Source organism: Bos taurus, chromosome 16 (assembly GCF_002263795.3).
Source record: "Bos taurus isolate L1 Dominette 01449 registration number 42190680 breed Hereford chromosome 16, ARS-UCD2.0, whole genome shotgun sequence".
Lineage (NCBI taxonomy): Eukaryota > Metazoa > Chordata > Mammalia > Artiodactyla > Bovidae > Bos > Bos taurus.
Genome location: NC_037343.1, coordinates 38,086,624 through 38,111,783, shown reverse-complemented (window position 1 = coordinate 38,111,783; position 25,160 = coordinate 38,086,624). Strand labels below are relative to the sequence as shown.

The following is a 25,160-nucleotide window of genomic DNA, read 5'->3' as shown; positions in this document are numbered from 1 at the left end:
CAATCCAGCAATGAAATACGTTCTAGGAATTCCAATCAGAGATTTTTAACATCTGACTTGGAAACCAGCTGTGTTCTCAGTGAGTACGAAGATTTACCACCTGCAATTGCTATAATTTAGGAGAATTATGCAGATGTGAAACACTTGAAAAAACTCTTCATTTTTAAATGCAATTTAAAAAACCATGCTTTAGGGAAGTTGGGTTCTCAGAAACCTATAAAAATGGCTCGTATATAAAGAAAGTAGGGCCTCAAGTTGCAAGAACCTTTAAATTCAGGAATTCAAGTTTACTACTCTTCAAAGTATGCTTTTTAAAGATAATGAGTGAAAATCACTACAATTTTCTAAACACTATCTTTTAAATAGAACAAGTGAGATAACAAAGCAATTAACTCTGAAATTACATATCACATTTATTAAGAGCCTTGATAACAGCTGGAGCAGTGGAAGGAAAAGGAGTTCACCACCAGAGGAACAGTTCTACGAAGCACCCCAGTAAACTCATGGCAGGAATTTTGAGCCAATAGTTTCATTCATAGAGAATAGCAATTATTGTGGATTTCTGAATTCATATATCAAAAGCCTTTCAAATGTATTTTATGATTTTAAAAGATACTAGAGCTATCCTGGAAAAGCCAGTGCATGTGGTCCTCATACCAATAAGCCCCCATTCTCATTCATTTGCTCTGTTCCTCACACATGGGAGACAGCTGCCTTGTACAAAACTGATGCGATATAACTTTGTCACTTATATCATCACCTGAGCACTTGGATACCACCCTGGGAAAGTCAAGCAAGGTAAAATAATGGTTTCGGGGACTTTCATAGACATATTTGAAAGCATTTCACATGTACAAACACAAATCCTGAATATGTTAGAGAGCAAACTTTTCAAGTGGAAGAATGCAGTGAGCTTCATGGCCTTACATACGTAAGAGATATATCACGAGTTTAAAACTGCAACTTTACCAGCACTTTAATATGAGCAAGTTGGCCAGCATTCTATAAGCAAAAGCTCTGACTCTCAAATTCCTCAACTGTAAAATAAGACGATTAAACTGAGTCATCTCTGAGGTCCCATCCAATTCATTTACTTCACGGTTCTCCTTCCTCCTTGTACTTTTAAGTAAAAGTATAAACTGAGAACCAGACTGTATGCCCAGTTGCTCAGCCATGTCCAACTCTTTGCAATCCCATGGAATAGGCCGCCAAGCTCCTCTGTCCAAGGAATTCTCCAGGCAAGAATACTGGAGCGGGTTGTCATCTCCTCCTCCAGGGGATCTTCCCAACCCAGGGACTGAACCCACATCTCTTGCGTCCCCAGTGTGGGCAGGTGGATTCTTTACTATTGAGCCACCTGGGAAGCCCCTACCACATGAACAAACAGGATGCATTATTGCCACAAAGTGCTTAAGAATACACACTCAAGTGTTTAAACTTGTCACATTATAAATGCATCAGAATCATTTATTCATTAGAAAAATAAGTGTTTTGAACAATGAAGCTTTCAGTTTTTATGTACGTAATTCATAAATAAAAAACAACTATCTAAGTGTTTCTGTTCAGAGAAGTCAGTAATGGAAAGCTATAAATTCAACTCAAATTACATAATATAAAAAGCTCACCTGCATTCCTAGAAGGTAGTATCTTTAAACAAACTCATTTTAAAATAGGATATCCCCAACTTTTTCAGAACTTATAATGGATACAATATTACATTTGTCTTTATCTTCTTTTATAATAGTTCTCTAAGCCTTAAAATGTAATATTTGTACTTTCAGAATTTCTGATAAATAGATCATAATTTCACGTGATAGTTACACATTCACATATAGTACAATGTAGTGGTCAAGTATTAGTGATGGTAATTAACAAATTATTGAAGTAATAAAAAAACCATCATTTTAACAATTTTAATGTTCCACGACAGGATAATTTATATCCAACATATAAAACACATACAGGTAACTTTAAGGAAAAAAATATATCAACTTTAAATAATCAAAAGTAGCAACAAGATTTTCTGTATTATTTTCAGCCTATAGAAGGGTTTTCACTGCCTAAATTTAAGCAATGTGCTGATTAGAAAAGAGACAATATAGTAATAGTACAATTATATATACCGTGGTATATTTATACATATCTATGTTTGTATGTGTGTACATGTATATCAACAGCAACTTAAGGTGTCTGGTTCTTTTTGTAAACTATAACTTCCAAGTTGTATTTTACACGAGTGAGATCTGAATAGATAATTCAACCTAGTACTTTTGAAGTTTTGTCTCTCATTCTCTTTTCCACGTTAGCTTTCGTGTCTCTTTATAGATTACATGAAATAGAACTCTCATTTCCAACATTTCTCCCAGGAGAAGTTAAATAAGTTCCAGTAGATACCGATTATCATTTTTCACTTTTACATTTCGGTATTCACCTGGTCTGCAAAAACAATTAACCATGTAGTTTTTCTTCCATCCTTTAAAATCACTTGTTTTCACCCAGTGATAAGGATACAATGGAAGACCTGGATTAAAATCAAGGTGAACTATGCCCACATATAAAAAACTATCATAATCTGAGATTTTTCTAGAACCTCCAAACATGTTATACTAAAACTAATGGATTTAAAAATTAATATTGTTTTGAAGGGGCATTTATCAGAGGTCATGGCATAATATACAACAGAAAGTCTACTGAATACCCTATTTAATTGTAAAGAACAAACACAGACATTTCACGTGATAAGAGAAGCTGAAATGTCTTTTACAGCAGTTTCAACCTCTTGATTTGGCCGTTCTGGATCGAGAAGGGCAATGCTATTGGAGTTTTTCCCCTGTTCGTCTACCTTTGGGGAAGCAGCCTGGTCTTGAGGCTTTTTGTTCTCTTTAGCCAACTCTAGGGTCACGCTCTCTCCAGAAGGCTGAAATGACCTCTCTAAATGAACCACTTGTTTCCTTGCTTCTGCTTCTTGTTCACACAGCAGCCTCTCCACCTCCACCTCGAGCTCCAAAGTCTCCTCATCAGCGTGCACATCCAGTTGTTGCATCAACTCCTCCAACTTCTTGGCCTTGCGGAGCTCGTTCTGCTGGATGATCGTACAAAGGTGTTCAGTGAGCTGCTCTTTAAGTTCAGTCTTGCGCTGCAGCTCTAGCTTTGCTGTCACATACTCTGCTTCAGCCCTGTCAAACCGCTTCCTGCAGGAGCAGATAGAAACACTGGTCTATTAGTCAGCTACTGAAGGAGACAGTCAGAGGGCTAGACATAGTAACTCCAACACCAGAAAAAATGATGTATGAAGAAAATATGGCTATTAATACTTTACAAACAGCTGTCTACATGTTAGACCAAGTAGGGTACTGCTGCTGAAACTTCCACAAAATGCACATCTGGACTCTCCTAACCTAAACACATTTTCCTGTGCCCATTTTCTCTTTCCAAGGCTGTGCGTGAATGAAACCGGGCTGAAAAGTTAATTCAGTGGCGTGCTAGCTCCAGTAGGGGAAAGCCCTAATATGCAGTGTTTGTCAATTTCTGTAGTAAACCTATGATTACTACGGCCAGTTTCAAGCTACTGATGTGATATCCCTGAATGCAGAACTGGGAAGAGATACACAAACTCTCTTATGAAGCAGGGCAAGCCAGCTCTAGCATATAGCCAGTTAAATTTATGAGAGGTAAAACAGTGGATGGAGAAAGCAGAGAAATCTGTATCTCTTGACTCCATGGATTAGAAAAGGGAGAAACCTTTTGGTGGAGAAAGACATGGACAGTAGCACCTATTGCTTGGGAGAACCAAAAATGTCTCCAGATATTACCAAACGTCTCCTCAGGGGCAAAACTGCCCCAGTTGAGAAGCCCCAGGTTGTTTTCACCCTGTCCACTCTGCAACAGACTACTGTGAGACTTTTACTAAGAAAAGTCAATTATTTTTACATATATAGAAACTACATAGGTAGATATGCCAGTCTTACTTGATGCAGGGTAATTCTACTGAGGAGGTCAATTTACGATCTCCCTTTTTTTTAATTTGCCTTTCCATATAATGTGTCGCTTTTCTTTTTGTCTAGAAGAGGTTGATTCCTCCTACCAACTAATTATTCTATTTAGTTACTACCAACAGTTGTGAAGGCTATGCTGTCTTACCTGTTGACTGCCTTACCTTGAGTGCGTGCATGCTCAGTCGCTTCAGTCATGTCCAACTCTTTGCGATCCTATGGACTGTAGCCTGCCAGGCTCCTCAGTCCATGAGATTCTCCAGGCAAGAGTACTGGAGTGGGTTGCCATGCCCTCTTCCAGGGGATCCTTCTGACTCAGGGATCGAACCTGAGTCCCCTGCATTACAGGCGGATTCTTTACTGCTGAGCCACCAGGGAAGCCCTGCCTTACCTTACTCAATGTAATAGTAATTTCCAGTATGAGAGTTATGGCAAAAAAGAAATAGGTATGATCTCCTTATGCGAGAGTCTCTCAGAAGGAAATACAGTGAAAAATAAATAAATAAAAGGCCTTGCTTTTAGAGAATCCAGGGTTCAAAACCTACCTTTGCCATTTACAATGTGTGTACGTGTTTTGGCAAAAGCCTTTTCTGGATGTGATGAATAGATACTGAGTCATACTAGCTCAAGTACAGAGGGGGTTTTACTGCAGGATATAAGAGGCAATCTCACAGGCATGTCATCAGAATAAAGGGCTCTTCTCTTCAATGGTCAGAAACCAGAGTTTCTTTCCTTTAGGCTTTCCTATCATATTCACAGCCCAATATGGCCACCAGCTGTATGATATCAAATTCTCTTCAATCAAAGCCTCCATGTTCCAAAATTCCTTCTGGCTGGGTTGGCTTGGCTTGACTTATATCAGATTGAACAGAACCCTTAGTGCCTGGTCATGCTAAGCTCCTCAGTTCAGTTTATGGATTAAATGTTCTGGGGTTCCCATTTTTGTTATCAAGTGTGCCCCAGGCACATGTTGACATCATGAAAACAAAACACAGCCACGTTCCAGTGGAAGAGGCTGAAAAAAAGGCATGCAGTGACTAAAGATTCCAGTATGGTGAGCAGGGGTAGTTTCGTGAACTAAGTCTTGGTTTGTCTATAAAATGGTGATGATAGTAATACCTCATAGTAGTGTTAACTAAGCATTAAATAGAAAAAATAGGGCAAGTGTCTAGCCCAGTGCCTGGTAGGCATTCAAGAAACAGAACTTCCTCTTCAGAGCACCAGAATTAAACAGTACTGTTAGTATATCACTAAACATGTATCTGGGCTTCCCTGGTGGCTCAGATGGTAAAGAATTTGCCTACAATGCAGGAAACCTGGGTTTGATCCATGGGTGGGGAAGATTCCCTAGAGAAGGGCATGGCAACCCACTCCAGTATTCTTGCTTGAAGAATCCCATGGACAAAGGAGCCTGGCGGGCTACAGTCCATGGGATCATGACTGAGCAACTAAGCACACAAACAAATATTTACAATTAAACTTATGTACAATTTAAGAACTTAGGGTTTATATTTGAAAACTTTTACATAATGTTCATTTCTCACATCTAATTTTTTTTACTGTCATCTTGTAAATATAAGAATAAGAACGAGCTGTTTTTCAACTACCCTTATGTTAAAAGAATTGTTACAAAGGAGGGTATGCTGGGTATATGGATCCCTTATTCCCATATTTTATAATATCCTAGCTATGAATGTTCTTTCATCAAGCTTGAGAGCTGACAACATTCTCTAGAGGTATATGTATCTTGTCCCTCCCCTTGACTCAAGCCCTCCTTCTCTGCAAGTCTGTGGTCAGCCTCAGTCAAAGTCAAAGTCAGTCAGTAAAGATTTACCGACTAGGCTCATGAATGCTGAATTGAAATAAAATTTGCTAATCGGTCCCTAGTTTCCATTGATCTTTCACTCTGAATAAATCATTGAAGATTCAGCATTTTGTTTATTTATTTAAAGTCCTCTGGCCAGAAACATGCATATATATATATATATATATTTTTTTTTTTTTAACAGTGATTTATGTTCAAAAAATATTGATTAGTTTCACAAGCTGCACTACAAGTCTGGGGGTCAGGTGGATAATACCAAATCAGACTATGAAGACATACTTTGGAACAGAATAATAAGAGCATTATACATAATACAGTAAGACAAATTGAACTGGAAATGTAATTATAGAATCATTTTGTTATTTTAAAGGGATCTTGAATGATTTAATGAATGTTATTTAAAGGATTCTAGAAACTATCTCTTGGTTTCAGTATCCCTGAAAACTTTTTAAAACACCATTAACCCTTGGCATGCATTAGGTCCCGATGAAACTAAAAGTGTTCTTAGACCTTTTAGTTCTTTAGTTTCTTTTCTGAACAGTTCTAACTACTTGTAAGTATCAATATATCATAATGCTTATTCTTTCTTAGAAGTTTTCCAGAGAACAAAGAGAAAATTTACTTATAATATTTTGAAAAATAGACTATATTTTACAGTTACTTTATCAGTCCACTGGGCCCTTTTAGAAATCTAAGCTACATTATCGGATTGTTGAAATACAGTTTTTCCTGTTTTTTGAAACATTTGTCATTTCCTCACCCTAGGAATTACTTCCTCATTACTCATCTATTATTCCCATGTATGCTGAAAAATTAAAATAATAAGAAAATAGAGAATGATGGAATGACCTAAAAGGATGATACAATAATGAACTGCTTAGTTTCCTTACTGTTTTGCCAAAGTATTACATCACCTTTTAATAAAGTATAAAATTAGACTGGAAACATCATACTTATAATCTGCTCTTAGCTTTCACTAAACACAAGTGAGGATTATTTTTCATTTTCTGCCCAGAAGAGCACAGAAAATTTACAGAGGAGACATTTGCAGTTATTGAACGTGAAAGTGTTAGTCACTTGGTTGTCCCACTGTTTGCAACCCCATGGGCTGTAACCCTCCAGGCTCCTCTGTCCATGGACTTCTCCAGGCAAGAATACTGGAGTGGGTAGCCATTCCCTTCTCCAGGGGATCTTCCTGATCCAGGGTTTGAACCTGGGTCTCCTGGATTGCAGGCAGATTCTTTACCATCTGAGCCACCAAGGAAGCCCATTTTGCAGTTATTAGACAAATCAAAAGATGCATGTTGTGGCAGGCTAAAAAATGACCCCCCAAAGATATTCGCTTCCTATTCCCAAGAATCTATGAACATTACCTCAAATGGCAAAAGATGTGACAAAGTTTAAGATATTAAGAAGAATTTATTTTGGATTATCCAGCTGGGTACTAAATGCAACTGCATGTTTCCTTTTGAGAAAGAGGCAGAGAAAGTTTTGAGAGAAAACAGGAGGAAGCAATGTGACCTTGGAGGCCCAGAACTGAGTAGTTCAGCCACAAGCCAAGGTATGTCTTCAGCCACAAGACACCAGAAGAGACAAGGACTATATTCTTCCCTAGAGTCTCTGACAGAATGGCAACCCTGCTAACATCTGATTTCAGACTTCTGGTTTCTAGAAGCACAAGAGAATAAATTTTCATTGTTTTAAGCCACTGACTTTTCCATAATTTGTTATGGCAGTCCTATCAGATCAATATGGCTTCCCTGGTAGCTCAGCGGTAAAAAATTCACCTGCAATGTGGGAGACCTGGATTTGATCCCTGGGTCAGGAAGGTCCCCTGGAGAAGGGAATGGCAACCCACTCCAGTATTTTTGCCTGGGGAATTCCATGGACAGAGGAGCCTGGTGGGCTACAGTCCTTGGGGCTGCCGAAGCGTCAGACACTACTGAGCAACTGAGAACATTTATATATGTGTGTGTGTGTGTGTGTGTGTGTGCGCATGTGTGGACATACACATGGCAGAGTCTATTAAACATGGAAGGCAAATAGCGAACGTTGTTTTTCCTGGTATTTTGTTGTTCAGTTGCTCAGTTGTGTCCAACTCTTTGCGACCCCATGGACTGCAGCACACTAGGCCTCCCTGTCTTTCACCATCTCCTGGAATTTGCTCAAACTGAAGTTCATTGAATTGGTGATGCCATCCAACCATCTCATCTTCTGAGGTCACCTTCTCCTCCTGCCTTCAATCTTTCCCAGTATACTGAGGGTTAAAGAAAAGTTCTACAGGGAGCCACTCTCAGTTTTACAAGCTGGTCTGCGCAGCACAGGGCAGCACTGTAATCACAGCTGTGAACAGCAGCAGCCGTGACAACCCTCTCCAGCTGGCTCACTCCAAGTGTCGTCTTCTCAGAGGTGTTCACCCTGACACTGCTCTACAGGAACCAGTTTTAAGGTGAATTCTGGCCTATTTGTATAGAAGAACCTTTTGTGGGCAGAACAACAGTATTTTTACTTAAACAAAGTCAAGGAAATCTCCCACAGAACCAATGAAACAGACTACCCTGGGGATTACCTTCAGTAGAAGTCTAGACCATAATACCATTACCACCAATCTATAACTGCCTAACAACCACAGCTGTAAATTTAGAAAATGTTGTCTTAATCTTCTGCTTGACCCTAGTTCTAGGCTAAATACAACCCTGGTTCTAGGCTAAATTGTCTATGGCTCTCTTTGACTTAATTCAAGAGCTTATTTTTTTAAAAATAATGTCACACATACAATAAGGATATTCACAAACATCTATATCAGTGTTAGTACCATGACAAACTGTCATCTTTAGCTTGTTAAGAGATGCAACAATTTATCATGTAAAATCTTTTTACTATATAAAGTGTACAAAAATGTCATGAAAAAATATTCATATATTGGGATATTGTCTCCTTTAACCAGCAAGCCCACCTTCTTTGTGGTTCTCTGAAGGCTAAAACAATGGCATTTCTTATATAATGTTCACTGTACAAAGGCATCCTTCTCCAGCCCTCCCCTAGGACAGAATTAAAACATGATCAAATGATTTTTCTGTTGAGACATCCAGAATAATCAGAATTATTCATTTAAAGAGCTAAAAAGGCATAAAAACATTCCTCTGGCAAACTTGTTACAGAGGAAAAATGTGATAAAAATCTGGGCTTAGTCTAATCTTAATAAAATCTTGGTTACCTCCTTAATGACCTTATTAATAGAAATGGAACCACCAGTTATCAGCTACTGATGGCATTAATTTATGCAGTTAATTAATAAAAGCAACCCATTAGGTCTAATAGCATATGGTCAAACAACAATTACAAAAATCACAAGGACACCACAAACCTCTTTTTTAAACAATAAACAGTGAATTAAAAACCACAATCAAGCATTTCCGCTTTATTAAATTGTTATATAAACATTCTGATGCTGTGGTTTACTCTGGACTAATGAGGCATTCTGATTGATTTCTACTGTTACAGAGAAAGATGCAAAACTGAGTCATTAACACAGCATTCCCTTGTGAAAAAAGACAAACCAGGATGATTAAAGCGATGTTGAAAAGACTGAAAACCCTGAAATTGGACTTAATTTTTTTGCTCTTTTATCTGTTTAAAGTTCATGTAATTCTTTACATGTGTTTGTTTTGAGAACATGCAATGATGATTTTTTCTCTTAAAAAAAATGCCAGTCATTGAAACCAAGGAAACATGTGATAGCAAACCATTTTACACAGAGCATAATTGAAAAAGAGAAAAGAAAAAAACTTCAAGCTTTCAATACAGAGTGGTATTTTCCTTAAAATACTCAAAGGCTTTTAAAAAATAAACTAGATCTTTCTTTGATGAAAACTGAAATGAGAACTAGGCTAATCCTTAGACCATCTCAGATAATCAAAATTTCTTAAAGAAAGAGCACAGACTTGGTGTTAGAATAATATAGAGTTCTGGAGGAAGTCATTCAGACTTTTAAAGAGTCTCAAATGTTAAACAGCTGATGGCTTAGCAGGCAAGACCAAAATGTTAATAAATAAAGCAAGAAATCCTCTAACAGGGATATAACAAGGTTAATGTATAGGGCAGATTTAAGAGTTAATGAAGACTTCAAGAAGGAGATACTTTGATTAGAGAGCATATTAAAAAGTGAAACATTACTTTGCCAACAAAGGTCCATAGAGTCAAAGCTATGGTTTTCCAGTAGTCATGTATGGATGTGAGAGTTGGACCAAAAAGAAAGCTGAGCACTGAAGAATTGATGCTTTTGAACTGTGGTGTTGGAGAAGACTCTTGAGAGTCCCTTGGACTGCAAGGAGAAAAAACCAGTCAGTTGTAAAGGAAGTTAGTCCTGAATATTCATTAGGAGGACTGATGCTGAAGCTGATGCTCCCATACTTTGGCCACCTGATACAAAGAGTTGACTCACTGGAAAAGACCCTGATGCTGGGACTGAAAGCAGGAGAAGGGGATGACAGAGGATGAAATGGTTGGATGGTATCACCAACTTGATGGACATGAGTTTGAGCAAGCTCCAGGAGTTGGACACAACTGAGTGACTGAACTGACTGAAAACCGGAGTAGGTACAGCACCTAATACTATCGTTGTGAGGCTTAACGATGATATACATAAATGCCTCTGGCCCAGCTAACAATATACATTAACTAAATCAGACTCCTAACTCACTGAAGGAGAAGGCAATGGCACCCCACTCCAGTACTCTTGCCTGGGAAAGTCCCATGGACAGAGGAGCCTGGTAGGCTGCAGTCCATGGGGTCGCTAAGAGTCAGACACAACTGAGCAACCTCACTTTCACTTTTCACTTTCATGTATTGGAGAAGGAAATGGCAACCTACTCCAGTGTTTTTGCCTGGAGAATCCCAGGGACGGGGGAGCCTGGTGGGCTGCCGTCTATGGGGTCACACAGAGTCGGACACGACTGAAGCAACTTGGCAGCAGCAGCAGCAACTCACCGAGCATATGAATAGTCGAGGCTGGCCTGATCAATCCGGTTCCTGAGGATTCCAATGTCAGCTGACACCATGTCATCTAAAGCCTGTAACTCCTTCTGGATCCTCTTCAGTTTCATGGTTTCTGCCTGGGTTCTTTTAGATCTATAAAATGAGGAACATGAGTGGAAAAATTACAACATTTTAAAATCACATGTCCACATACAACTGAAAAAACCAATCTACTGTATATACAATATGATTATAGTATACAATTTTAAAAACTAGAAAAAAACCAGAAAAACTGAAATAAAACTAATGCTAGTAATATTTTAGTATATCTCCAAAGCAGCATTTGCACTTTTTCCTCTTATGATTCCAAATTTTATTACTATATTGTTTTTAGACACAAGAGAAAAAGTAATACTTAAAAAATAACAATAAATCATTCACTCATAGGTCTATACTCATTCCCTAAGCACTAAAAGGATGTACCTGTATAGAGAACTGGATACATTAGAGTATTGAACACAGCTTTTCAAATTCTTTAAACTCTTCTTGCAAAGCCCATTTTCATTTCAATGGACACCGAGAAGAGATGCCAGCATTAAACATCATTTCTTTGTATGTCTGAGAATGTCTATGTGGTTTTAATTTTGAAGACCCATTTCTTCAAACTTTTATTGTTTTGACTCCTCTTCTGTAGGCAAAACTACAGGTCCTCAAAATTTTTTCCAGGGCTCAAAACCAAACACTCTATTTGCCTCCTTGTTTAAGGGCAACCTCAGCCCTCTCATCACTCCCAAGTACATCATCTACCTCAGAAACAATAAACAAATACAAAGCCAACCTTTAATCACGATTTTACTTGTTTCAAAATGTCATACACATTCTCAAAGGAAAATAAAACTCTCAACAAAACCACCATACTGTGACTTGATTTCTACTCCATTATGCATTTACTCTTGTTTACTGTCTACAAAAGTTAACCAAGTGATTTTTTTATTTCAAATATTAATGATTCAGGCTTCCCAGGTGGCTCAGTGGTAAAGAACCTGTCTGCCAAACAGGAGAGGCAACAGACACAGGTTTGATCCCTGGGTTGGGAAGATCCCCTGGAGAAGGAAATGGCAATCCACTCCAGCATTCATGCCTGGGAAATCTCAGGAACATAGGAGCCTGGTGGGCTACAGGCCATGGGGTCACAGAGTGGGATACAACTGAGCACACGTGCTTTAATAACCCACTGTCCGTTTATTAATAATCTAACCAGGCTGCATTTCCTTACATGTCTGTCTATAGCAGTGCTGTCTTAAATCAAAATCATATAAAGAAAAACAAGTACTGAGCCTGTAAATCTTTTTGTAAGATCTCCAGTAAACAGCCTCCCTAACCTCTTCCAAATTGAAGACTACTAAAATGCATTTCAATAATCACACTGTTTCCTTCTTGAAATGTAAGTCAAGTTGAAATTTTCTATGCTTCATGAAAGATCAAGATGTACAGTAAGAGAAAAAAAAATCATTAGTTTTAAATACATATATCCCTTTGGCAGATAAAATCCTGAATTACTCTGATACCTACTTACCGTTCTCTCCAGCCCTATGCCTTCCTCTCCCCCTGACACATACCCTAGCTTTAATGAGAAACAGTTCTGCTAGACTTTTCTGGAGATCTAAAAAAAAAAAATGCCACTGAATACTTGTTGGCATTTAGTTCTCACTATTCTCAAACACTACTTTATTGACTGAGCTTGGTTTCCTAAGGCCACAGCATACCAGAAACTACAAACTAAAAGGGAAGAGTGGGTAAGGGATGGGAAAGCGGCTCAAACGGGACTGATGCTGTTCCAGGCCTGTGCAAGGCAGCAAGGGAAAAGGGACTGCTGACAAACTGGTTCTGAAGGGGAGAGAAAAGCAGAATCACACGCAATATAAAACAGCGCTCTTAAGGGTGACCTAGAGTCATGGATAAAGTTAAGTTATATCATGTATCTTTTATCAGTGGGGGCAGGATAAAATTTTAAGAAAAATGGCCATAAAAAATACAATTAAGATTTGTGGGAGTATAAGTCACTTACTCGGAATAATCTTATTCCTCTACATGTCAGATGATTAAGGCTTAGGTCAAAATTAAAACCTGCATTTGTTGCTAACTTACTTATGAAGAAAGAAAGTGAAAGTGTTAGTTGCTCAGTCGTGTCCGACTCTTTGCGACCCAATGGACTGTTGCCTGCCAGACTCCTCTGTCCATGTGAATTCTCCAGACAAGATTACTGGAGTGGGTTGTCATTCCCTTCTCCAGGGGATCTTCCCAACCCAGGAATCAAACCCAGGTCTCCTACACTGCAAGCAGATTCTTCACCATCTGAGCCACCAGGGAAGCCCAATTTACTTATATCGACAGCTATTTACTGCTCCCTTATGAGTATGTAGTTGGTTAAAACTAAAAAACACTGATGATGATCTTAAGTTTTAACTGCATCTATATTCATAAATACATTATAATCTATGCTCTAAAAGCCTTAATAAATTAAGACTGGAATCTCTGTATCACTTGTAAAGCATAATTTGTTTAATAGGTCTTAAAAGTAATGACTGTAGAGAAAATGTCATTTATTAGAACAGACATAGGAAAATAAATACAGAACAGACAAAACTGATTACAGGTTACAAACAACCTCTCCTGGTTCAGGTGCCTCACCTTTCTGCAATAGCTTTAGCCAAAAGAGCTTTCTTACGTTTATTTTTCTCTTCCATTAGCCGCTGTTCTTGCTGGAGGACTTCCCAACGAGACTTTTCTTGCCTTGGGAGCAAATGTACAAAAATGAGCTTTTTGTACTTTTCCACACCTTGCCAGTCTCAGTTTCTAAGTATAAAATTCAATCAACCAGATTTTATATATATATATATTTTTCTCCCCCAAAAAAGTTCTCTTAAAAGGAAGCCATCTGCAGTTCATTATTTTGTTCTAATAGGAACAAAGACTATAATTTGATGTAAAGGCTTAGATAAATTGGCCCTTTGAAATCCACTATACGTATATAAGCTGGAAACCCACAAACTTGAAGCCAGAGTACTATGGCATTTTTTAGGAGTACAAAGAAACTTGTTTAAGTTAATCATGTATTATATGCAAAATAGATAGCAAAATAAATTGTCCTATAGCTAATGTCAAATCTTTTAAGAGTTTTCTATAACAAACAATAACCAATGTTTATTTCATACATTTTTCTTTCAATTTGTTCACTTCTTTCTAGCTCTCGTTTTTAAAGAATGAAACACTACGAAATAAGACTTGAATGCTGGGCTCAAAAAAAACTCCAAAGATCTACAAACATGAATTGCCTTCCAATCTATCCAATTCTGAAATACATTAAAATTTTCTGTAAATTCACATACTTAATGTCAATGCAAATTAAACAAGGTAATGATAAAGCCTTCTGTCCCTATTACTGTCATTTCTCATAGCCATTGTATCAAAAATCTCCCTTCTGAGACCTAGTGACTGCTTGCAAAATTATCCTTTTGTCTTTATTCCTACAATCTCCACCTTAGGGCTGCCATTGGTCCTTGCTCATTTTTACTGTTTGCAGGCTTCTCCTCCCCAGATCTTAGTTGCAGCTCAAACCAGTACACTCTGTCAAATGATCCGCAGTACTGACACCTGGATGTTCTTGGTTAGTTTTATCAGAGCATCATCTCCCCTTTGGGGTCAAGGAACTCACTAGATAGGCATCTTCAGCTTCCAAGCCCTTCTTCATACTTCTTTAATTCTCTACAATTTTCTGGGCTATCGTGTGCCTCTTTCAGAAAAGTGAGATGTCATCTCTGAACATTCTCTAATATATAGCTTTCCTTTTCCTCTCTTATAGCCTCAGAATTTCTCCTTTTCAACAACCATTCCCGAGATGACATTTCTTCTACGAAAATTTTCTCAAGTACCTAAAATGATAATAATAATTTTCCTAATGACATTCAATCTCAATTTTCCAATTTAAACCACCCCCCGCAACTTGTTTCAGAACTATGAGAGTAGATTATATTTAAAACATTAAATGTAGGCACATTTAATTTTGGTTTCATAATTCATATGGCTTTATATCTCTTGTCAAAATGATTTCTTGGCTGTAAACCCTGGTGGGCAGGAAACACTTTAAACTTAGTAGAGAATCTGGATCAGCAGAGATTAGAAAAAGAGCCGAGATTAGATAAAACATACAACACTTTGAAAAAGAGTGACTCAGAAAATGGAAAACAGAAACAGAGACTATTCTTTCTTCCCTGTGAGTGATAAATCAGGAGAAACAAAGAAGGGCTATTCATACATAAGTTATATAATAGAAAAAAACTGATTATAAGAATTCACAAGTCACAGAATGGCAATCACCACAAGAATGTGGCTAAACTAAATTCAGGAAGTGGTTTCTAATACCAATACAACAAATAAAGAAATCTAATGACTAATTATTTAATTTGTCCTCTCAATTCCCTATACTCTTTCCTTTGATCTTCATGTCTCTGCACAAGCACCCTTTTCTGGGTAAGTGAAGACGCTATCAGAAAGTTCAAAGAATGGGTTCAATCTGGGGAGGAGTATCATACATATAAGAACTGGTTTTGGTGAGGGTAAAGGGCACAGACTTTGGATCCAGAGACTTGCATGTGAACCCCAACTCTATTACTTATTAGCAGGGTATTCACTTTGGGAATACAGTATCTTTTCTAAGATATCGCATCTGTAAAGTGAAAACAATGGAACATGCATCCTAAGACTGTTGAGAAGACTAAATAACATAAAACATACAAAATGCTTAACACTGGTACTTATATTTAGGTCATAGCTATTTTTCAACAGTTTATTCATCACATTTCTAGGTTAGACTATCAAACAAACAAAATATTAAAACTGTATTTCTTCAAAGTTCAATGGGGAAAAAAAAAAGTAAAATGGAAAGAAAGTCTCATGGATATATAGACTTACTAACAATTCCACTTTCTTTTTTTCCAATTGGCAATCTGCTTTTAGAGGCAGAACCTCAGCATTTTTGTGAACTTCATGGGAATTCTTAAGTCCCAGTTCCTTTTGTTGACTTTCAGTACCCTGTGGTTTTCCATCACCAACAGGAGAGGTGAGTGTAAGGGGAGTAGGAGGAGAAGAATATGGTCTCTGAGTATTAAATCTTTGTTTTGGTGCAGAAAGCAGCTGCTCTGGAGGTAATGAGGTTGACCCATCTTGAAGTCCAAATTTTTGACTTTGCTCTTGAAGGGCTCTTTCTCGCTGAAGTTGTTGTCGACTTTTCTTCCCAGGGAGACGCCGCTGTGGTTCAAACGGATCTATACATAAAAAAAAGAACAGAGAAACATTCCTTTGTGTGAGCAGCAAATAATTATAACTTCTCTAAGAAAATAAAGCATTAACATTAAACTCTAGTAATTCTGCAGGGTTTTTCTTCCCTTGTCTTCCTTAAAATTCCAGGGGAAAACCTGCCATCTTCCTGCAGAATTTGACAGTTCTCTGATCATACTGCTAATATTTAACAAAAACTATCCTACTTCTCAATTAATCTTTAAGGAAGTCCATTTCTTTGTGAGTTAGGCCTTAGAATACAAAGCAAGGTTTCATCCTGATTTGCTGTCAGAAGAATCTAGTATGACCGAAGTTGGCAGACAAATGAATTCACTGATATGTCTTAAGTTTGATTGATGGTTCTGTCTGTACTTCTGAAATAAAATGGTGGCTTTTTTCAAATGGGCTTCACCTTTCTTAAATTTTAACAGATCTTAGGGTAATTTGATACATAGGTAGACACAATACACAAAGTATTACCGAATGAAGTCTTTTAATTTTAGGGATGCTAGTTAACCCTAAATTGTTTCCTTTCATCTTCCAAACAGCCTGGGCCTACGTTCCCCAAAGTGCAGTTAGCCTTTAATCAATGTATGCAAGCTAATTTTAATAGCAGCCTGAGCAAAGCAATAGAGGAAGACAAAATAATCGGGAGAAGTCTTTTTAAAAAAGTATTATGAATTAAATGATAAGAAAGTAATTAAATGTACTTTTTGGACTGTCTATACCAGTATTAACCTTGTAGGTCAGACAATTGAAGACTCTGACTCACATTCACACTATACTTAAGATCAATAAGTGATATATTCCAATAAGTGCCCAAGAAATGAAACTGATAAGTTTTTGTAAATGAACTAAATGGGGTTTGTAAAACCTAATAATGACCTCTGAAACAACATAAGCTTATTATTTACATTTCCCAAAGGAGAGTTAAAGCTTGAGAGTCAAATTTCCATTGTTGCTTTTCTCCAACTCAGTAACCTTAGGCAAGTCAACTGATTATTAATATTCTACACCTCAGTTTCTTCATCTGTCAAACTGGTTGAAAATTTACTTGCTTTACTTAACTCAAGGAGTTGATGTAAGAATTAAATGAAATATGGGAAGAAAATATTTTCAAAAGACATATAATCAAAAGTAAAATGTTATTGCTATTGACTTTAGCCAGAATCACAAGTAGTGTACTATATCTTGCAACAGAAACCTATTCTAGGCTACTGATCTTTATTCACACCATCAGAAAACGTCATTGAGCCTGCTTACCTTTCAGTTATACTTGTTAGTTGAATTATTAATATCTCTCTGAAAGTCAGTAATGCAGCTTCCATTTTATTTTGCATTTTCACAGAACCTACCTATGAGATTAAAAATGCTAATTTTTAAACTCCCAAACAACAAATCAGGTCACTTAACAATTAAACAAATGACAAAAAAAACCTTTTGGAACTAGTAAGTCATTATAGCAAGGTTGCAGAATATAAGATTAATATACAAAAACCAATGACTTTCATAGCAGCAAGGAACAAGTGGAATTTGATATAAAAAACCACAGTTACATTTATGTTAGCATTCAAAAAAAAGAATTACTTAGATATAAATCTAACAAAATATGTACAAGATCTAAGAGGAAAACTACAAAATTCAAATGAAATCATGGAACTAAACAAATGGAGAGATATTCCATATTCATGAATAAGAAGATTCAACATTGTCAAGATGTCAATCAGTTCATCCTAAACTCATCTATAGATTCAGAGCAATACGAATTAAAATCCCAGCAAGTTATTTTGTGGATACTAACAAACTGATTCTCAAGTTTATACAGAGAGGCAAAAGATCCAGAATAACCAATAAAATATTGAAGAACAAAGTTGCACTGGCACTACTTGACTTTAACACTTACTATAAAACTATAGTAATCATGACAGTGGGAATTAGCAGAAGAATAGAATAAAGATCAATGGAACAGAATAGAGAGCCCAGCAATAGGCCTATTTTAATACAGTCAACTGATCTTTGACAAGGGTGCAAAGGCAATACAATAGAACAAAAATATTCAACAAATGGCACAAAAATACATCTAGACTTATACCTTTCACTCAAAATGGATCATAGACCTAATGCAAAACTCAACTATAAAACTCCTAAAAGACAACACAGGAGAAAATCTAGAGATGTCAGGTATAGCAGTGAATTTCAGATATAATACCAAAAGAGATAACTGATAAACTATACTTGATGAAAATTAAAAACTTCTGCTCTGTGGAAGACAATGTCAAAGGAAGAGAAGACAAGCCACAAACTGGAAGAAAACATTTGCAACTGACACATCTAATAAAAGACTGCTATCTAAAATATACACAGAATTCCTGAAACTCAACAATAAGAAAACAACCTCATTAAAAAATGGGTCAGAAACTTTAACAGATACCTTGTCACCAAAGAAGATATACACATAACAACTATGCATATGAAAAGAATCTAAACCATATACCACAGGGAAATGCAGATTAAAATGAGATACCACTACACAAATAGCAAATGGCAAATAGATGGGGATCCAATGGAAACAATGAGACTTCATTTTCTTGAGCTCCAAAATCACTGCACATGGTGACTGCAGCCATGAAATTAAAAGATGCTTGCTCTTTGGAAGAAAAGTTATGACCAACCTAGACAGCATATTAAAAAGCAGAGACATTACTTTGCCAACAAAGCTCCATCTAGTTAAAGCTATGGTTTTTCCAGTGGTCATGTACGGATGTGAGAGTTGGACTATAAAGAAAGCTGAGCGCCGAAGAATTGATGCTTTTGAACTGTGGTGTTGGAGAAGACTCTTGAGAGTCCCTTGGACTGCAAGGAGATCCAACCAGTCCATTCTAAAGGAGATCAGTCCTGAATATTCATTGGAAGGACTGATGCTGAAGCTGATACTCCAATACTCTGGCCACCTGGTGTGAGGAACTGACTCATTTGAAAAGACTCTGATGCTGGGAAAGATTAAAGGCAGGAGAAGGGGATGACAGAGGGTGAGATGGTTGGATGGCATCACTGACTCAATGGACATGCATTTAAGTAAACTCTGGGAGATGGTGATGGACAGGGAAGCCTGCCATGCTGCAGTTCATGGGGTCACAAAGAATCGGACACGACTGAGAGACTTAACTGAACTGAACCACTACACAACCATTAAAATGGCCAAAAATCTGTAACACAGAGAACATTAAATGTGGGTGAGGATGTGGAGCAACCTGAACTCTTTCATTGTTGGTGGGAATGCAAAATGGTAGTCACTTTGTAAGACAGTTTGGTGGTTTCTCATAGAACTAAACATTTCTTAACATATGATTTAGCAATTGTGTTCTTTGGTATTTTTAATGAGATAAAAACTCATCCACACAAAAACCTGAACACGGACGTTTATAGAAGCTTAATTCATAACTGCCAAAACCTGGAATCAACCAAGATGTCCTTCAGTAGGTGAATGGATAAACTGTGGTACATACAGACCAATGGAATATTATTCAAAGCTAAAAATAAAAGATATCAGCTATCAAGCCACACAGAGCATGGGGGAACCTTAACTGCATACTACTAAGAGAGAGAAAACAATCTGAAAAGGCTATATACTGTATGATTCCAACTATATGACATTTTGGAAAAGGTAAAACTACGCAGACAGTAAAAGGATCAGTAACTGCTAAGGTTTAAGGAGAGAAGAGAATGAACAGGCAGAGAAAAGAGGATGTTTAGGGCAGTGAAAATACTCTGTATACTATAATGACAGATACATGACATCATGCATTTGTCCAAACTTGTGGAATGTGTAACACCAAGACTGAACCCTAATGTAAACTACAGACTCGGGTGACTATGATGGGTCAATGAAAGTTATAACAAATATGTCAGTCTGGCGGAAGACGTTGATACTGGGGATGGCTATGTACCTGCTGGGGCAGGGACTATCTGGGAAACCTCTGTATCTACCTGTCAATTTTGCCATCAACCTAAAACTGCTCTTAAAAAATTCAGTCTTTAGGAAGAATTAGGGGGAAAAAAATAGGAACATACTCTTTTGCATACTTTTTGGGGGGGCTGCAAGTACCAAGGAGGCTGTGGCCAACTGGGAGCACACGTATAGTTTAAAGGGGACAATCCATTAGCCACCTCTAACCGACACCGTGGACTATACAGTCCATGGAATTCTCCAAGCCAGAATACTGGAGTGGGTAGCCTTTCCCTTCTCCAGCTCTTCCCAACCCAGGGATCAAACCCAGGTCTCCCGCATTGCAGGCAGATTAATTACGAGCTGAGCCACCAGGGAAGCCCTTAAATATGGCAGCTGTCACTAAAAAATTTAGGTCCATGTTACCAGACATTTGGATTTTTCACTAGAAAAATTCAGATTTTTATGTAAAATATAGAGAACTGTATCAATCAAGAAAATCTAGGTTATGCTATAGGGGCAAAGAACCCTGGAAACTTTATGGTTTTAAACAACAAAGGTTTATTTCTTATTAACGCCACGTGCCAACTGAAGGCCAGCAGGGGCTTCCTGCTGATCAGCCTCTCAGGGCTCCAGGCTGACTATCCAGTCAGAGTTTGCTAGCCCCCAGGGCAGGTGAGAAAAGAGCTTAGGGAGGACTTGGTTTAGCAATTAATTGCTCTGACCCAGGAGTGACATAACACTTACGCTTACAATTCAATGCTGAACTAGCACTAGGTCTGATACAAAAACAAGGGCAACAGGAATATACTGGGAAGAGAAGTGAACCAGAAATAATTTCCCCAGTATTAATTTAAAAGAAGTTTTAAGATTAGATAATCCAAAAAGGGGGGAGGGGTCGAAAAAATGAACATTTTTGGCTTAAATCAAGCCAGTGGGCTGAGTTTGTGATCTTTGCTATACATCCTTTAATCAAGCCCTGCTTTCCCCACCCAAGATAATCATCATTTGAATCATATGTTGATCATTCCCTTCCTTTCCTTTTTATGTCATACTGTGTCTACAAATACTTCTTTTAAATGTTATATTATTTAGTTATTTTAACTTTACATAAAGGGTGTCATGCAGGATATAATCTTAACTTAATACGATATTGCCATTATTCATCCATGTTGTTCATGTCGCTGTAGCCATTTAATTTTAATGCTGTATAATACTCTATTGAGAATATTCTCTAAGAGTCTATTGATCTTCTACTGATGGAAGCATTTATTGCCAATGCTCACTTCACAATCTTCTCCCGCTATAGTGATAATGAACTATAACAGCACCAAATCATGGTGTGTAGTGGCTATATGGAACAATCACCTCTTAGCCCATGTTAGACATGAAACTAGAGTGAAAAATAACCTTTACTATTTCAAACAACTGATATTTCAGGGCTATATGTTACTGCAGCTTAACCTGGCTTAACCTGACTTCACTATTATCAATAGTTTTGAAACTGCATTTGCCCCTTCTTGATCATATTCCCTTGCCTTCCCACCATCCCAAATTTTGTGTTTTATTCTTTTAATTTTTTAATATATTTCCTATATTCCTAAATGAATATACCTGCTTTGTATGATTTTGAGCTTCTACTAATGGTAGCAGACTGTATATATTCTTCTGCAATTTGCTCTTTTCACATGTTAAGTCGATGAAATTTATATATGCTAATACACGCAGCTTGTAGTTCAATTCCCACTAGCTGTATAGTAGCCCAGTGGATGATTATACCACAATTTATTTATCCGTTCCCTTGTTAATGAACACTAGGTTGCTTCTAGCTTTTTAATATTATAAACAATATATACAAGAGTATGAGGAACATTTTTGACTTTCCCAGATGCCCTATGGGCTTCTCTAGACTATTGCTGTCTTTATTTTTGCTGGCAACCAACTCTATCTTCATAGATTATTTAAATACATTTTTAAGGCTGGAGAACAGCTGGAAGGAGCATTAAAATAAAAGATTCAGCTCTTTTAGTTTTATAAATGAGAAATCCAAGACAAAAAGATTTAGAGGCAGAGCTGTGAGATCTACTATTTTCAATCACTGTGGTTGGCTGAGTATACAAAATGTTGAAATGTTTTCTTAAGATAGTCAAAGACTAGCTGTTGTCTATGTTCTAACATCTCAGTAAATGATAGGTCGTAAAGTTAAGGTCCTTCATCCCCTCTCTATCCCAAATTATGGAGATATTTAGAAATGTACTTTCAAATAATAAATCCAATGTCAATTCGGAGAAGGCAATGGCAACCCACTCCAGTACTCTTGCCTGGAGAATCCCAGGGATGGGGGAGCCTGGTGGGCTGCCATCTATGGGGTAGCACGGAGTCGGACACAACTGAAGTGACTTAGCAGCAGCAGTGTTCAATTTAGCATTAAGTCTTCCTTCCCTGGGCAAACTCCCCTCTACTAACACACAATCTCTCTGAAATACTGCCAAGCTCCATCCAACCACCAGCAGAGTAACATTTCTGTTAATTCTATAGCAAGCTCTGGTACAACATCTACTATTACATTATATTATAGTTTGTCTCCTCAGCAGACTATAAGCTCTTTGAAGGCAGGGATGAAACTCTGATTATATCAGCATCCCTAATGCAGAGGCTGCCTCCCTTAACTTTGGGTCAGATCAGAGGCAGGGTACTAGTACCAGGAATGTCAGTTAATTACAAACTTTAGTGTAACTTTTATGATTCAGCTTTTAAAGGTCTCTGGATCAGTCAAAATTTTCCCGATCCGTATAATCTACACTGCTATCACATTACAAATTTACTTCCTTTTCCACTCCTCAGGCCTAGATTATCTTCACCACCATACTAAAAACAAACAAGCTGACCTGAGCAACATCCAGCTTTTTCTCACACACTCTAATAAAAGGAATAGAAGGGATTATTAATTTTCCCCCAGAATGTGTAAGTTATGGGACCAAGAATGGTGTAACTCACAGAAGTACCATGTACTAGCAAGATCACTATATACAACTTTATAAAATTTCAATCACAAAGCACAGGTTATATTACAAGTTTCTCACCAAATATCAGCAAACCTAATTCCCTCATTAAAAAATAACAAAACAGTGAAAGTCCATTTAGTGATTACACTATAAAGATGGAGAAGCAAGCACAAAAATTTAGCTTACACTGAAGTCAGTAGATATGCATGTCTATAGATTGATAGGTAGATAGATAGCTATACATTTCACACCTAATCTCTCAAAGACCCTTTTGGTTTGCTGACTCTCAAGAGTTGGAAGGAACTGCAAAAATCATCTGGCAACCAGAAGTGAATGCGAGACTCCAGATGTATCATGACAAACTGAAACTTTCTGCATTTATTCAGATCCCTGTGCTTCCTTTTCCCAATCACAGTCTGCTTCTATAAATACACCACAATTTAACTCTAATACGATGTGTGCCCCTCCTTCCTTTACTCTGACCCCAACCCTCCAACCACTGATCTGTGCAGCAAGCTTCCTACAGGTCACTTCCTCTCCCAAGTCCCATTTCTTTCCCAGGAAAAAGTCAAATCCCTGAAATAGATGCCTTAACTCTCTTTTTAAAAAGTAGATCTCAGTCTCGTGGGTCTGCCACACATCCCCACCGCCACCTCAGCCGTGGTTCCAAGTGCATCCAGCTCCCGAGCCCCCCTCAATCCTGTCCTCCTACTTACAGCTCCCTGTCCCTAACACAGGTAACCCTTTTCCCCGCCCCCTTTCGCTCAAAAACTGCAGCCCCGCCCCTTTCCTTAACAGATCGAAGAATTAAAGCTCTGTAGACCCGTCCCTTTACCTTTAGTCTGCTTTAGTCGCCTCAGCTCCTCCTCAGAGAAGCCGGCCCAACCCTGCGCCATCCGCCTTGGCTTGCCAGCACGCCTAGTACCCCAAACCTCTGAGCCCCGACTGCCAACACGACTACCCAGGCACATCCGGGTTCTTCCCCTGCCGCGGCGGACCAACCAATCAGCGCATCGAACTCTGGACGCAAGGCCCCCTTCTCCCTTGAAGCAGGACCCGGATCTCTTTCAGGTTGTCTCCGGCAGTGCCTGATAAAGTGCATAAGGAAATCTTGGTTTCGCAGACATTCGTTCCCCTTGACCTGGCTTTTCTCTTTCTCCCTGTCTCCTGTGCTTGTTGGATTATCGGTTCAAGAGGAAAAAGAGGAAATACCGATGCGAGTAGGCTGGAGATAAACAGGCAGTGAGAAAGTGGCTACGAGTCGGTGGCGGAGAAGGGAGGACAGACCCTGCCTCTAGGGGCCCCTTGTAAATTTACTGGAGCGGAGCCCTCTGCGTGGCGGTTATCCAGGGTTTCACTGCGTGATTTGTAGAGGGTTCCTTTAAAACGGCACTGACTTTATCCTGCAGGTTGACTCAAGAATGTCCAGGTTTAAGCTTTTAATTATAATCATTTCAGAAGAATGGGGTGTAATAGTGGTAAAGGAACGGACACATGTAACATGGTTAGGTCTCCCAGAGGCCGTTGCGACTCCCAGATTTCTGTTGATTGCGGATCGGTTTTTTGATGTGTGAATGATTCTCGCTAATCTGTCACCTTTCTCCTAAGGGATGTCTAAGTCCCGCCTCTTAAAAACGGTCTTTCCTCTCTGTTTATGTTCAGGGAAGGCAATGTAAAACGTGGATGAGGGGGGATGGGAAAATGTTTCCTAGGCGTCTCCTACCTGGAGTCCCGATCTCAATGTCCTGGTACTACCTTAAACAGTTAACCACTCTGGGTCACCGTTTCTCGTTTTAAGCAAGATTTCAGAGATTAAAAGATGCAAACGTTGTCTAAGTACATGTAGATCAGAATGATTTAAATAATACCACATTTAATTTTTCCTATTTCTCTTTTCATTACTTTGCCTTTTTAAAACCAGTTATTTTAGCTTACATATTAAAATTACATGTATGGCTTTTGGGTTTAATGTGTCACTATTTTTAAACAAATTGAAATTAAGGAGTAGACTAAAAATACTCCCCCAGGAAAAGAGTTGGAATGAGTATTTCAAGCTTAATTAATTAATTAATCAAGGT

The 25,160-nt window shown here is 38.1% G+C and overlaps 1 protein-coding gene across 2 annotated transcripts; it reads right to left on the bottom strand.

Moving 5' to 3' along the window:
- Nucleotides 1–958: 958 nt before the first annotated feature.
- GORAB (golgin, RAB6 interacting) lies at nt 959–24,053 on the bottom strand. 2 transcript variants are annotated; one of them, NM_001167897.3, is made up of 5 exons: nt 23,918–24,053; nt 15,770–16,118; nt 13,486–13,587; nt 10,807–10,947; nt 1,435–3,191 (listed from the first exon to the last, which is right to left on the bottom strand). In NM_001167897.3, exons 1-5 carry the CDS (start codon nt 24,051–24,053, stop codon nt 2,732–2,734), a joined length of 1,188 nt encoding a protein of 395 aa, NP_001161369.1. In that variant the 3' UTR covers nt 1,435–2,731. The 2 variants fall into 2 exon arrangements, with proteins under 2 accessions (XP_024832233.2, NP_001161369.1); XM_024976465.2 differs by lacking the exon at nt 13,486–13,587 and having other exon boundaries at nt 959–3,191; nt 23,918–24,041.
- Between the last annotated feature and the right edge of the window lie 1,107 nt (nt 24,054–25,160).